A 12947-nucleotide genomic window follows, 5' to 3' on the forward strand; every position below is an offset into this window, starting at 1 on the left:
CACTCTAATCACTGTAATTCACCAGAGTGAAAACAATGTAAAATTTTTTAAATCCATTAAAAACACTGAACACTAACGGTACAATAAAATATTTTGACACTCTAGTTTTTTAAAAAGTTGATTTATTTGTAGCTCGAAATATAAAAAGGAATAAAAAAAAAAAAAAAAAAGCACCTTGAAAGAATAAAAATATAATATATTATATATACTCAATGGTAGAATTGAATATAATTATTTTGATAATGACTGACAATGAGAGGATTCAAGTAGCAAATTACCGAAAGATGAGTGACAGCATTTAACCGAAAAAATAAAATAATACACAATGATAAATCAAACGAGGTATATAAAAAAAAAAAATAAAATATAAATAAAATGGATAAATATATATAGTTAAAGATCAGCCAAGTTTGTATTTATAACGGAGCATGAAATTTCATTGAACAATGATACTACAATGACAAGACAAAAAGAAAAAATATAAAAATAATTAGAAAAAAAAATATTTTTTAATAAGTTTTTATAAACCAACATATTTAACATTACTAACAGCGGTAAAATTAACATTGTCAGTAATAAATATCACCTAATTTCTAATTTTCCCATGATCCCCCCGAAATAAAAGATAACAAAAAAATTCATAATTTGCTCGTCATTCATATACTACTCTAATTTTTTTATCTCAAACAAATAAAGAAAAAAAAAATAAATAAAAAATTAATTAAGAATAAATTCTATTTGTTTTTTCATCATTTTTTTTGATCTACTTTTTTATCTAGTATATTTTTTGGTAGTTAAATAGAACCGACATATGCTAATTGCGTTAAAAAAAAAAAAAACAACACACATCTTAGAAAAGTCATTAAGATTCTAATCAAACTCATGAATATTAAAGCGAAATTTCATGTGAATAAATAAATAAATGACAATGTTAAAAGACCAATGACAATGGTGAATAAATAAGATACTGAAGTTGAAAATTTGTTGAAATAAACTGTTAAAAAAATTAAATATTTTTATTGTTGTTTTATTTGGCATATTGTTGTTATATCAAATCATTACAGTCCATCACATGTTGTTATTTCATTATCTTGTATCAATTAAATATTTAACACTTAATAAATAAAATGTTATTTTAATTTTTTTCTTTTTTTTTTTATTTATGCCTTAACTTTGTTTATTTACACTCACAATATATTATATATCACTGTTATCATTTACAATTATACTCTCTTTTTTTCACTAATTGTGAAAAAAAAAAATATATATTTATATAGTTTATATTAGATAAAATAAAAAACAAAGCAAACGTGTCAGTCAATCTATCTTATTTCATTTTGAAATAAACATTTACCAAATTATTATTTAAATTTTTATTATTTATTTTTTTATTTTCTTATCAGACTTAATATTATTCACATATATTGACAGTCGGTTTATCAATAAATATTAATATGGCATTTTAAATAAAATTATTATTTAAAACAGTCTGATTTATTTTTATTTTTTAGACAATTATTTTTTGGGTTGTTTTAAACAATGCACGTGTTTCATTGGTATATATATATTTTTTTTTCTTTTTTTCTTTTTAATAATACAGGCAAGTCAAGTGGCATTTGATATTTTCTAATACTGCCATTATTATTCTCATGATTTTTATATATTTAAAAATTTTATATCCGACTGTCTTTTGCTATCCTTCTGTTTTTCTAATTTATTTATATAATATGTATTTTTTTTTTTTAATTTTTCTTATTTTAATATTTCAATGTAAACGTATCAAAGTTACTTATCCATTAAAAACAACATCTGGTAAATATGTAGAGTACATTGTTGTTGAATAAAAAAATTTGCTTAATATATTAAAAAATCATGATGAAATTTATATTAATTTTTTTTGTATATAAATTTAGGCTAAACACAAATTATAAAATAACTGTTTTAAAAAATTTTAAGTGCAATTATATTTCAATGACAGTCATTTATTTCTTTTATTTTTTTTTAGCAAATGTTCGATGTGGCTTTTTAATTTTTATCAAGTCATCGATAATTTATTCGTTCGCATTTTTTTTGTTTTTTTGTGTCTGTAAATATGCATGTTAATTTTTAACCCATCGACTGACAATTATCGTAAAAAAAGTTTTTAAAAATTTTGTATTTATATCTGTAATTGTATATTTATAGAACCTGTTTTTGACATATATTATTTGTTAATTTTATAACGACAATTATGGCAATTAAACAACAAAAAAATTATGAAAAAAAAAAAATATATATATATTTATATATATGAGAAAGCAAAGCGACGCAGAATAATTGAAAATATGTACAGTTCTTCATTGCGCAATTGAGCGACAACGGAAACGAACAATAATAGAAAAAAAAAAAAAATTAATTTGAAAGAAAAATAAAGCTTAAAGAAAAAAAAAAAAAGGGATCGATTTCAGTTTTTTTTTTTTCCTTTTTTTTCTCATCTTGGTAAAAAATATTACAAGCGTGAAATTCTGTTCGCTTCCATTTACGACGTCTTTTAAACAATCATTAAATTTCTATCTATTATTCAAAATAAATTGATAATAGTGTCTTTGAATTATTCATAATGCTTATAATAATTAATAATAATAATAATAATTAATAATATTAATAATGATGATAAAATTTGTATTTTTTTTATTATTATTATTTTTTTTTTCGTTTTTATCATTTGTTACTATAAATGACAATTTTATTAAATATAATTTACGCAATTACCAATGGTTCATCGTCTGAAAATCCTCGAATTACAGGACTATCATCATCATCTGTAAATTTAAAGTAAAAAAAAAAAAACAAAATAATAATGATGTTTTTTGATAAACAAGAATTGTATTATAGAAAATAAAGCAAAGCTACTAACCAAGTGGATCAGTCGTTCCTGGAAAAGTTGCTTGACCTCGTCGTGTGTCATAATGACTATTGGCAAATTGTGTAAAGCTATTTGACAATCTTCTGTGTCTTACAACAAAATATGCAAGACCAGCACCAAGACCAATGATTAATAAACACAATGGTATTGAGTATGACAATACACTTGATGGTTTCATTGTAGTTGGCCATGCTTCAGCTGTAAACAACGAAAAACAACATTAAAAAAAAAACCAAATTAATTTACATTTTTAAATAAATTAAAATTATAATCAAAAGAAATAAAGCAAAACTAACCAGTTGGTGTACGTATACTCTGTACTTCACTTATTAAACTTTGATATCCATCATCAGTAACAAGCCTAACACCAAATGAATACATTTTATCTGGTTTAGCATCTTTATATATAAATGGTGGTAAATCAACTTTATAAACTTTGGCACTTTTAAGATTAACTGTATTATCATTTTCATTTACCAATATTTCATAATGATATTTTGTTTTATTTTCAAGACTTTTTGGTAAAGCACGTTCTTGCCAATAAAGAAAATATTTACCACCATCTGGTGTTACAACAAATTCATGAGGTGGTAATATATATGGTGCTTCATAAATAATTGATTTACTTGGTTTTGCACCCCAAACACCAGTTGATACAGTAATTTCATATTTACCACCATAATGTATTGAATTAAATGTATGTTTAATAAAAGTTTGATTTGTTGATGGTATTTGTATTGTAGTTTTATTATTTGTTGTTAATTCATTAATGGTAATTGTATAATTAACCGGTTCATCCATTATTCTACATGATGAACTCCATGATAATATAATTGAATCTGGTTGTAATAATGGTGCAACACGTAATGATTTTGGTGGTGCTTGTGCATTATAATGTGTTTGTACATTAACTGGTTCACTTAATGGACCAGCACCATATGAATTATCATTAACACCAACAGCAAATAAATATGATTCACATGCTTCAAGTTCTTTTATTGTATGTGTTAAATTTTTAGTTAATATTTTAGCTTGACTAAATAATTCATGCATATTTAAACCATAATGTATAGCATATTGCCATTTAATTTTACGTTGACTTTTTGGTGGATCCCAATTAAGTTTAACAGTTGTACTTGTTAATTTTCTAGTTTCAACTTGTAAATGCATTATTGTTGGTAATGGTAAATCTTTTGTTGAACCTTGTACAGATACAATTTTTCCAATATATGATTTTTTTTTAGCATTAACTTCAAATGTATAATTAACACCTGGTGCAAGTCCATCAACAATATAATCATTTTTATTTGTTGTTAAAGTTGGTAATATTGGATATAATTGTTGTGGTCCTCTTGGTGTTATATCATAACTATCAACGTCTTTTAATTTCTGCCATGATAAATGTACTGAATGATTTGTTGTTTCAAGTACACGTAAATCACGTATATCATCAATATTTGCTGATTCATCAAATGTAAATTGTACAACACTTGATGGTTTTGATTTAAAATTATGATTTTTAGCAATAACCCATATTGAATAATTTGTATCAGTCTCAAATGGATGTTCAAATGTTACTGTTGTTTTTTGTTTGATAAATGTTTTTGGTGGTAATGGTGGTGTTATTGATACTTCATATGCTGTTATTGGTCCATTTGGATGTACTGGTTGTCTCCATGTAATTGTTATTTTAGTACCATTATTTTGTGTCGCAACAACATTCCATGGTTCTGATGGTATACCCTCAGTTGTTTTATATGTCCAATATTTATATGGTGGATATACTGTTGTTTGTCCTTTAACTCTAACATACACTGTTACATTATAACGTGAATATGGCTGTAAATTATAAAATTTATGTTCATTATCATTAATCCAGCTTGTTGAATTAATCCATTTATGTGGTTCAATTTCTAAATTACAAATTGATGGTAAAAATTCAAATGTTATATTTTTTGGTACACGCATCCACCAGTATAAAGATAAACTTGTTGAATTTGTTAATTGTGAATCAAGACTCATAACCATAACTTGATAAACACGTGAATTATTTTTTTCACAATTAGCCTCATCTGTACCATCAAAACAATCATGTTTACCATCACAATATGAATTAAAACCAAGACAACGTGTTTCATCACATGGAAAATAGCCAGGATAACATGATGGTATTGTTGTTGGTGTTGAAGGATGATTATCATTATGACAACCAAGTTCATCACTACGATCTGGACAATCTTCAATGCCATTACATATTTTTGATAATTGTATACATGTACCATCAATACGACACATAAATTCATCTGAATGACAACCAACATGTGTACGATCACAGTGTAACTCATCTTCACCAGTTTCACAATCATTTGTACCATCACAAACCCATGCATCATCAACACATTTACCATTGTAACACTGGAATTGATGATCACGACAAACACGTGGTGGTGATGGTATTTTTGGTATATCAGATGTTGGCCAATCAATTGATGTACCAGTACCACCAGTATTTGTATTTGTATCTGTATTAATATCTGATATACTACATCCAAATTCATCTGAACCATCACCACAATCATCAACACTATCACATTTCCACCAGTATGGTACACATTTTTTATTATTACATAAAAACATCCAATCAGTACATGATGCTGTTGGTAATGTTATTGAATCTGTTGGTAGTATTATTGTTGTTGATAGTGTTGATGGTGTTGTTGTTAATGATGAACAATTTAATTCATCAGAACCATCTTTACAATCTTCATCACCATCACAAACCCATGATCTATAAATACAATTACGTGTATCATGTTTTGAATTACATGTAAATTGCCAATCCATACAAACACGTGATGAACAATCTTTTTCATCAGATTGATCTTCACAATCAGCTTCACCATCACATTGCCATGTACGTGGTATACATGCTTTATCTGATTCACATGTTAATTCATCTGTTTTACATGTTGTTGGATGTATATCACGTGAACAATTTTTTTCATCAGAACCATCACGACAATCATCTTCACCATCACAATACCATCTGTGTGATATACATCTACCATTGTCACATCTAAATTGTGTCTCAGTACAATTAATATATTTACAATTTAATTCATCTTGTCCATCACGACAATCACGATCTAAATCACACATCCAATATTTTGGTATACATTTATCACCATCACACTCAAAACTATTTGGTGGACATGTTGGTTTTTTACATAATGATTCATCTGAATTATCACCACAATCATTTTCACCATCACAATGCCAAAATTCTGGTACACATGCACCATTTTTACATGCATATTGATTTGATGCACAACTATTTGCAATACGTGGACATGTTGAATTAACTGATGGTAATACACCACCAGGACACATACATTTAGTACCAACAAACTCCATACCATCTGGACATAAACATTCATAATTATCATTTGGTGCACCAAGACAAATATATTCACATAATGTATTATTTGCACATTTATTTGTTCCAGTTTGTACTGAATGAGCAAATACTTTTAAATCCATTAAACCAGTCAACATTCCAAATGTTGATGTCACACCAGCACCATGATTTTTATCAGCTAAAAATATCATTGATTGTTTCCAATCATCCCAATACATATTATCTTTAAATACAGCAACAGCAAATGGATGTGATACACGTTCATCATCACTGATAATTTTTTTAAATCTTTTACCATCATAATCAGATGAACCAATATAATCTTCACGTGCATCAACCCAATAAATACGTTCAGCAATATAATCAATTGTAATACCATTTGGCCATTCAACAGTACCTTTTGTAAATAAACGTTTAACATTACTACCATCAAGATTTGCACGTGATACTGATGCATTACCAGGTGCCCAATCAGTCCAAAACATATAACCCATCATTGGATGTACAGCAATACCACGTGGTTTTTGTAAATTATCAGAATTTAATATTGTTTTTCTCATTCTACCATGTTTTGTTGTATCAGTACGTATTATTTGTATTCGTGTTTTAACACCATCAACAAAATATAATATTTTTGATATCCAATCAAATGCCATACCTTCAATTGAACTTAATTCTGTTTCAATAAGTATTTCTGGATAACTTGTACCATCATTAAAACATTGTCTACCAATTGTATCATTAACAATATCAGCCCAATATAAACAATTCATATTTAAATCATATTCAATTGCAATGACATTTTTTAAATCATGTATTGGTAATACTTCAATTTTTTGTGTTGATAAATCAATACGTGATATATGTTCTCTTTGTGCAACTAATAAAAATTCTGATGGTTCAGTTATTGGACATGGTATTTCATCTGGTTCAAATTTTTTATAACGACCAGCAGAACATTCGTCATCAACAATTTTACGATAACCTTTTGTACGATTATAAAAATCACCAGGTAAACAAGATTTTGGTATTTCATATGGATCATAATTATTATTTAATGTATCACGTACACAATGTGATGGATTACCATTTTTAATAAAACCAAAATCACACTCATAATCATCATAATCACATAGACATGTTTCAAATTTAACTGGTCTATCATAATCAATACCAGTATAACAATTAAATGTTTGTCCACGTCTTTTATATATTTCTCTTTTACCAAGTATACATGACATACCTTGTCTATCATCTTCAGTACTTGATGGTGACCAAAATTTAAAATCATCATCTTGACAATCACGCTCAAATACATTACGTACATCAACTTTAATAATAAGCCATTTATGTAGTCCAGAATTTGATCCAAACATTGTAAATATTGTTGTATTTTCACCAGGTTCAGTCATTAAACCATAAACACGTAACATTTCATCACTAAATTTATGTACTGTCCATGTTTTACCTTCATCAATTGAATATGATAAATCACGTGTTTCACCACGTGATTTAAAATATTTAACAGCAACTAATACACCACCATGATCACCCATATTAAAAAAATAATAATCTTTTAATACTTGTTTCCATGTTAAACCAGCATCACGTGATACATATAAACCAGGATGTCCTTTTAAACTAGTACCCATAACACCAGTTGCCATAATAATACCTGGTGCTGATTTTGAACTCATTATTGATACAGAACGTGTTACTGGATATAATTGATTAAATTTTTGACTTAAATGTAATGAACAATCATTTTGACAATTTACAAAAAAACCTTCATGATTTGCTGTTGGTGCTTTTATTTTATTCCATGTTGCACCATGATCAAATGTTATTAATGACATTAAATGTTCTGGACCAATTGATGTACCTTTTGGTATTTCTTTAATTTGTGATACAATATAAATACCACGTAAACCTTCAACTTTATATAAATCAGTAAATGCTTCATTTGCAACATCTTTTAACCAACTATCTTTCCATGTTGAATTTGGAAAATATGTTAATACACCCTCAAGTGATAATACAAATCTTGCTGTTAATTTATCAATTAATTCTGATACATATAAATTAACGAGATTTTGTCCATGTGATACTGCAACAAATATTCTGTCATTTGTAACATCTGATATATGATAATTTTTACGATCTAATTCAGTATTAAATTGTGATTTAATAAATGGTTGTCCTTTATATGATATCCATAATGATAAATTATCATTTGTATTTGTATTATTTGTATTATTTTTATTAGAAATATTATCATTATTATCTTTCATTGTAGCAAACATATAATCACCACGTAAATGAAAATCAACAATATTTTGTATGACTTTTTTAGTATTAATACGTATCCAATTTTCAGCTTGTGTTAAATCTAATTCAACAACAGTATGTAAACCAGATGGTTCTGATCTTTCAATAAGTATACTTTTTTTTTTTAATGGTGACCAAAAAAATGAATGTACATATTCATGTATGATAAACCAATTTTTACCCATATCACGTGACATCCATAGCTGTCGTTTTGAATCAATTTTATCTAATGAAACAATGTAATTTGGATTATCTTCATAAAATGATATTTCACTTGGATGAAATGGTAATGGCACTGTTATTATATTTTTTCCATTATCATTTGTTATAAATATAATACTATTTGCACTGTCTGCAAATACAACCTGTAATAATAAAATAATAAAAATTAATTTAAATTTAATTATAAACAAAAAAATAAATGTTATTTCAATACGTACATAAGAATTAAATTTTGGATGATTATAAAATTTATCCAATGTTGCATATTGTATTTTTGAATCACTTTCAAATTTAAATGATTCAGTTTTATTTTCAAATGTATCACCATAATCATAACTAATGTAAACAGCACTTGGTTGAGTTGTTCCGGATGATACAATTCTTGAATTTGATGCACTATCTCTTGCCAAACAAATAATAACACTGGATTTTTCACCAACCCAATGTACCATTAATTGTTGATGTGAATCATTCAGTACATTTACCTTAAAAATATAACAATTTACATTAGTTTATTTTTTAATACAGAAAATAATTAATAATAATGATTAAAGTTAAGGACATGATAATTTAATATTTGAATAAAAAATTAATTCAAGGCTAAAAAACTAAATTTCTTTCATGAAAAATATATATACTTATTGTATTTTTGTCGAGATAAAAAAAAACTAAGGAAGTTTCGAGATAAAATATTTTTAAATTAATATGATTCAGACAATAAAATTGCATCATGAGTTAAATCCGTTGATAAAAATAAAAAAAAATAACCCAGTGTTGATGATGAGTCGAAAAAAAAAAAAAAATTAAGATAATTTTTTTATCCAAACAAGCATTATTTTTATTGTTTAATAATAATATTGATAAACATATCAAATATATATTTCCTGGATAGAAAGTTGAGACAAGAAAAACTATATAATTTTAAAAATAAAAAAAGTATAAATTGTTTATTTTTTTCTTTGTAAAAATGATGATATAAGGAAATTTTTTATTTATGTATTTAGAGAAAAAAAAAATTCCATTGTGATTGAATAAAGTATATTCTAGAATATACTTTAAATGAAAATTTCTGAAAAATATCGATGCATCAAATTGGATTTATCTTTCTTTGTTTAAATTTAATATTTAAACGTCCAAAGATCATTGTTTGAGCTGATGATTAAATGTTTGTTTACGATACTTAATCAATTTTCAAGTGCATTTAATAGACAACATTTAAAGAACAACATTAACATTATTTTGAAGTTATTATTATTTTGTAAATGCAACAAAAAAAAGATATATTAATTTAAATGTAAAGCAATTTGTCGACAAATCGCTCTTATCTTTTCGATATTCTTATCAAAAATGGTATTAAGAAAATAATAAAAAAACCCACATATTTTTTATCAGTTAACCACATATACAAATAAATTTTTTTGATATATTTTATTATAATTCATAATCAAATATTTATCTAAAAAAAAAAAAAAGAATTCATTTGTTGAAAAATAAATTTATTGAATGGATAATTTGACGAGAATATTGTTTTGTTAATCAAGAGGTCAGTGGACAGAAATAAAATAAATAAAAGAAAGAATAAATAGAGCCAATGAAAAATTATTTATGTCAATTGATGCTAACAAAATAATAGACAAAAAGTTTAAGCTGTTATTTTATTTATCAATTGAAATCATTATATAGAATATATTTTTTAATTTTATTTTTTGCTTCTTGCCAGTTCAACGATAACAATAATCACAGACGCAAATTATTTTTATCCAATGACATTGAGTTACTAATACACTTGAAGATAACGATTTTTTATAACAAAAAAAAATTATTAAAAAAAAAAAAACACTCAATCACAATAAAACAAAATATACTTATCAAAAAATTATTTTCTAATCTTTTCAATGTGCCCTAAATAATAAAAAAAACAATAAAAAATAAATTTTAATATTCAAATATAAAAATTTTAAAAACAATGAAAATAAAATATTTTTATTTATCAATAAACAAATAATAATAAAAAATATCAAATTATCAATAAAAATAAAATTTTAAACGCCTACTAAAGATTATTTAATCTAGGCTCCAAAAAAAAAAATAGAAAAAAATCTACAAAATCATAGATACAGAATAGAAAGAAAGAAAAAAAAATAAATAAAGTCTTTGTCACTCTGGTTTGAAATTAGTCGCAATAATGTCTGTCAATACAAGAAAAAAAAAAAAAAATTTACAATGAGAAAATGTTTACAACATTGTAAAATATAGATAATTTTTTTTGTAAAAAAAGTAAAAAAGAAATGTCTTTTTACCTTGGTGGAAATATTATGTGATGCACTTATTGGTAAATCTTTGGAATCCGGAGCATCTCTTCTAATGCGTGATAATGACATATCACCATCATCATCATCAAAGTTATTTTTATCAATAACAAATATATTATTATTTTTTAAACTATCATCATCAACATGTAATGTCGTTGTTGGATCACCAAATCTTTCACCATAATTATAATTAATTAATAAAAATAAATGCAATAATAGAGTAAAATGATAGAAGGACGATGTCAACCGGGCGGCCATCTTGTCCAGACTGACTTTTTGCCAGTCTAAAATTGTGTAAAATTATATTATGCGTGTTACATGGGGGCAAGAGAGATCGAAATAGATCGAAAGAGTGAAACAAAAAAAAAGGGGGGGATGATCAATTGGTACAGCCCTCTATTTGCTCATAAACAAAGCTCTCTTTTTTTTTATTTTTTAAACTCAATACAATTGCAAATTAAAAAAAAACAAATTGCATCTTAAAATTGCATTTACAATGTAATTAATTAATAATTTAAAAAAAATAGAAAATTTTTAAATAGCGCATGTGCACTATGTGTTATAAATTTTCTTCTCATTTTCTAGTATAATGACTCGACAAACTTGTGTGTGTATTTTGTTGTCGGGGGAGAGAAGATTTATTAATTTTCTGTCTCACTTTAAAATTGTTATATATATATATTTTTAAAAAATAATTGTGTGATTGGTTGGATGAGGGAGTGCGTCGAACTCTGGACCAATCAGAAAAAAAAATATTAAACTGCGCGGCAGCTGTGTGTATTTTGTATCAAATGAAAAAATAAAAATATATTATTTTAAATAAAAAAAATAATAATAATTGTAGATTGTTTATTACAATAAAAAAAAAAAAAAAAGAGTATATTATATATTGAATATAATATGTGTTTGCAAAATTAAAATATAATGTCTTTTTTTGAATAGATAAATGTTTCTTTGTTCATTTTAATAAATTGATAATATAAAATTAAAAGGAAATTGTCTGACACACACAAAGGTCAGGGTTGTTTTTTTTTAAATATTTTTTTTCCTTTAAATAACATATTATATTGTTATTTAGAATTAATTATCATTGCTGTTTGAATGCTGATTGATGCGGGTGAGATAAAAATTTTATGATTTTTTTTTTTAAACTTTTTTGTTTATATAGAATAAAAATAAAATGTGGGGTCTTGAGGATAAATTAAAACGTGACTAATCGGTCTTGATGATGACTCCCCAGATGTAATAAAAATATATTAGATAATGGCATCCATTTCCTGATGCCAAGAGAGTGATGTGTGTTGTTCCCCTTTCATCATTTTGTTGAGCTCTGTTGAGCTCAGCCTCGATACTGCACTTTTTTTTAAAACTTTATTTGTAACATTTTTTATTATAAAATTTTTTTTTTTTTTTCGCAAATATACTACTTGATGGTTATTTAAATTTTTTTTTCTTTTTCAATTTAAATTTTCTTCTGGAAAGTTTTTCTTTTAAAAACAGGTTTCTTTTTTTTTTTTTGTTCAACTTATTTTTTTCATAGAAAATATTTAAATATTATAGTACTTTTTTCAACATATTTTTATTTATGATTTTTTTTTTTTTTCAGCGGAGATTATAGTACATCCTTGATGAAACAAGTTTATGATATCATCTTCAATGAAAAATGTTTATCTAATTATTATAATTATTAGTTTTTTTATTTCATGATATAAAAAGAAAATGTATTAGTTTAATAAATTTATATTTTTTTAAATATTCAAAT

General features: G+C 25.1%; 1 protein-coding gene across 1 annotated transcript; it reads right to left on the minus strand.

The window, feature by feature from the left end:
* Positions 1 to 1710: 1710 nt before the first annotated feature.
* LOC122853058 (sortilin-related receptor-like) lies at positions 1711 to 11482 on the minus strand. The gene is made up of 5 exons (XM_044153290.1): positions 11174 to 11482; positions 9092 to 9358; positions 3202 to 9016; positions 2897 to 3103; positions 1711 to 2801 (listed from the first exon to the last, which is right to left on the minus strand). Exons 1-5 carry the CDS (start codon positions 11441 to 11443, stop codon positions 2740 to 2742), a joined length of 6621 nt encoding a protein of 2206 aa, XP_044009225.1. The 5' UTR covers positions 11444 to 11482; the 3' UTR covers positions 1711 to 2739.
* Between the last annotated feature and the right edge of the window lie 1465 nt (positions 11483 to 12947).

Source organism: Aphidius gifuensis, linkage group LG3 (assembly GCF_014905175.1).
Source record: "Aphidius gifuensis isolate YNYX2018 linkage group LG3, ASM1490517v1, whole genome shotgun sequence".
Taxonomy (NCBI): Eukaryota; Metazoa; Arthropoda; class Insecta; order Hymenoptera; family Braconidae; genus Aphidius; species Aphidius gifuensis.

What these genes read in the sequence shown, in the direction of transcription:
- LOC122853058 (XM_044153290.1), bottom strand. Translation starts at nt 11,443, where the DNA reads ATGGCCGCCCGGTTGACATCGTCCTTCTATCATTTTACTCTATTATTG. An exon ending in CACATAATATTTCCACCAAG is followed by an intron (nt 9,359 to 11,173) that starts GTAAAAAGACAT and finishes TATATTTTTAAG; the next exon opens with GTAAATGTACTGAATGATTC. An exon ending in AGGAACGACTGATCCACTTG is followed by an intron (nt 2,802 to 2,896) that starts GTTAGTAGCTTT and finishes TTAAATTTACAG; the next exon opens with ATGATGATGATAGTCCTGTA.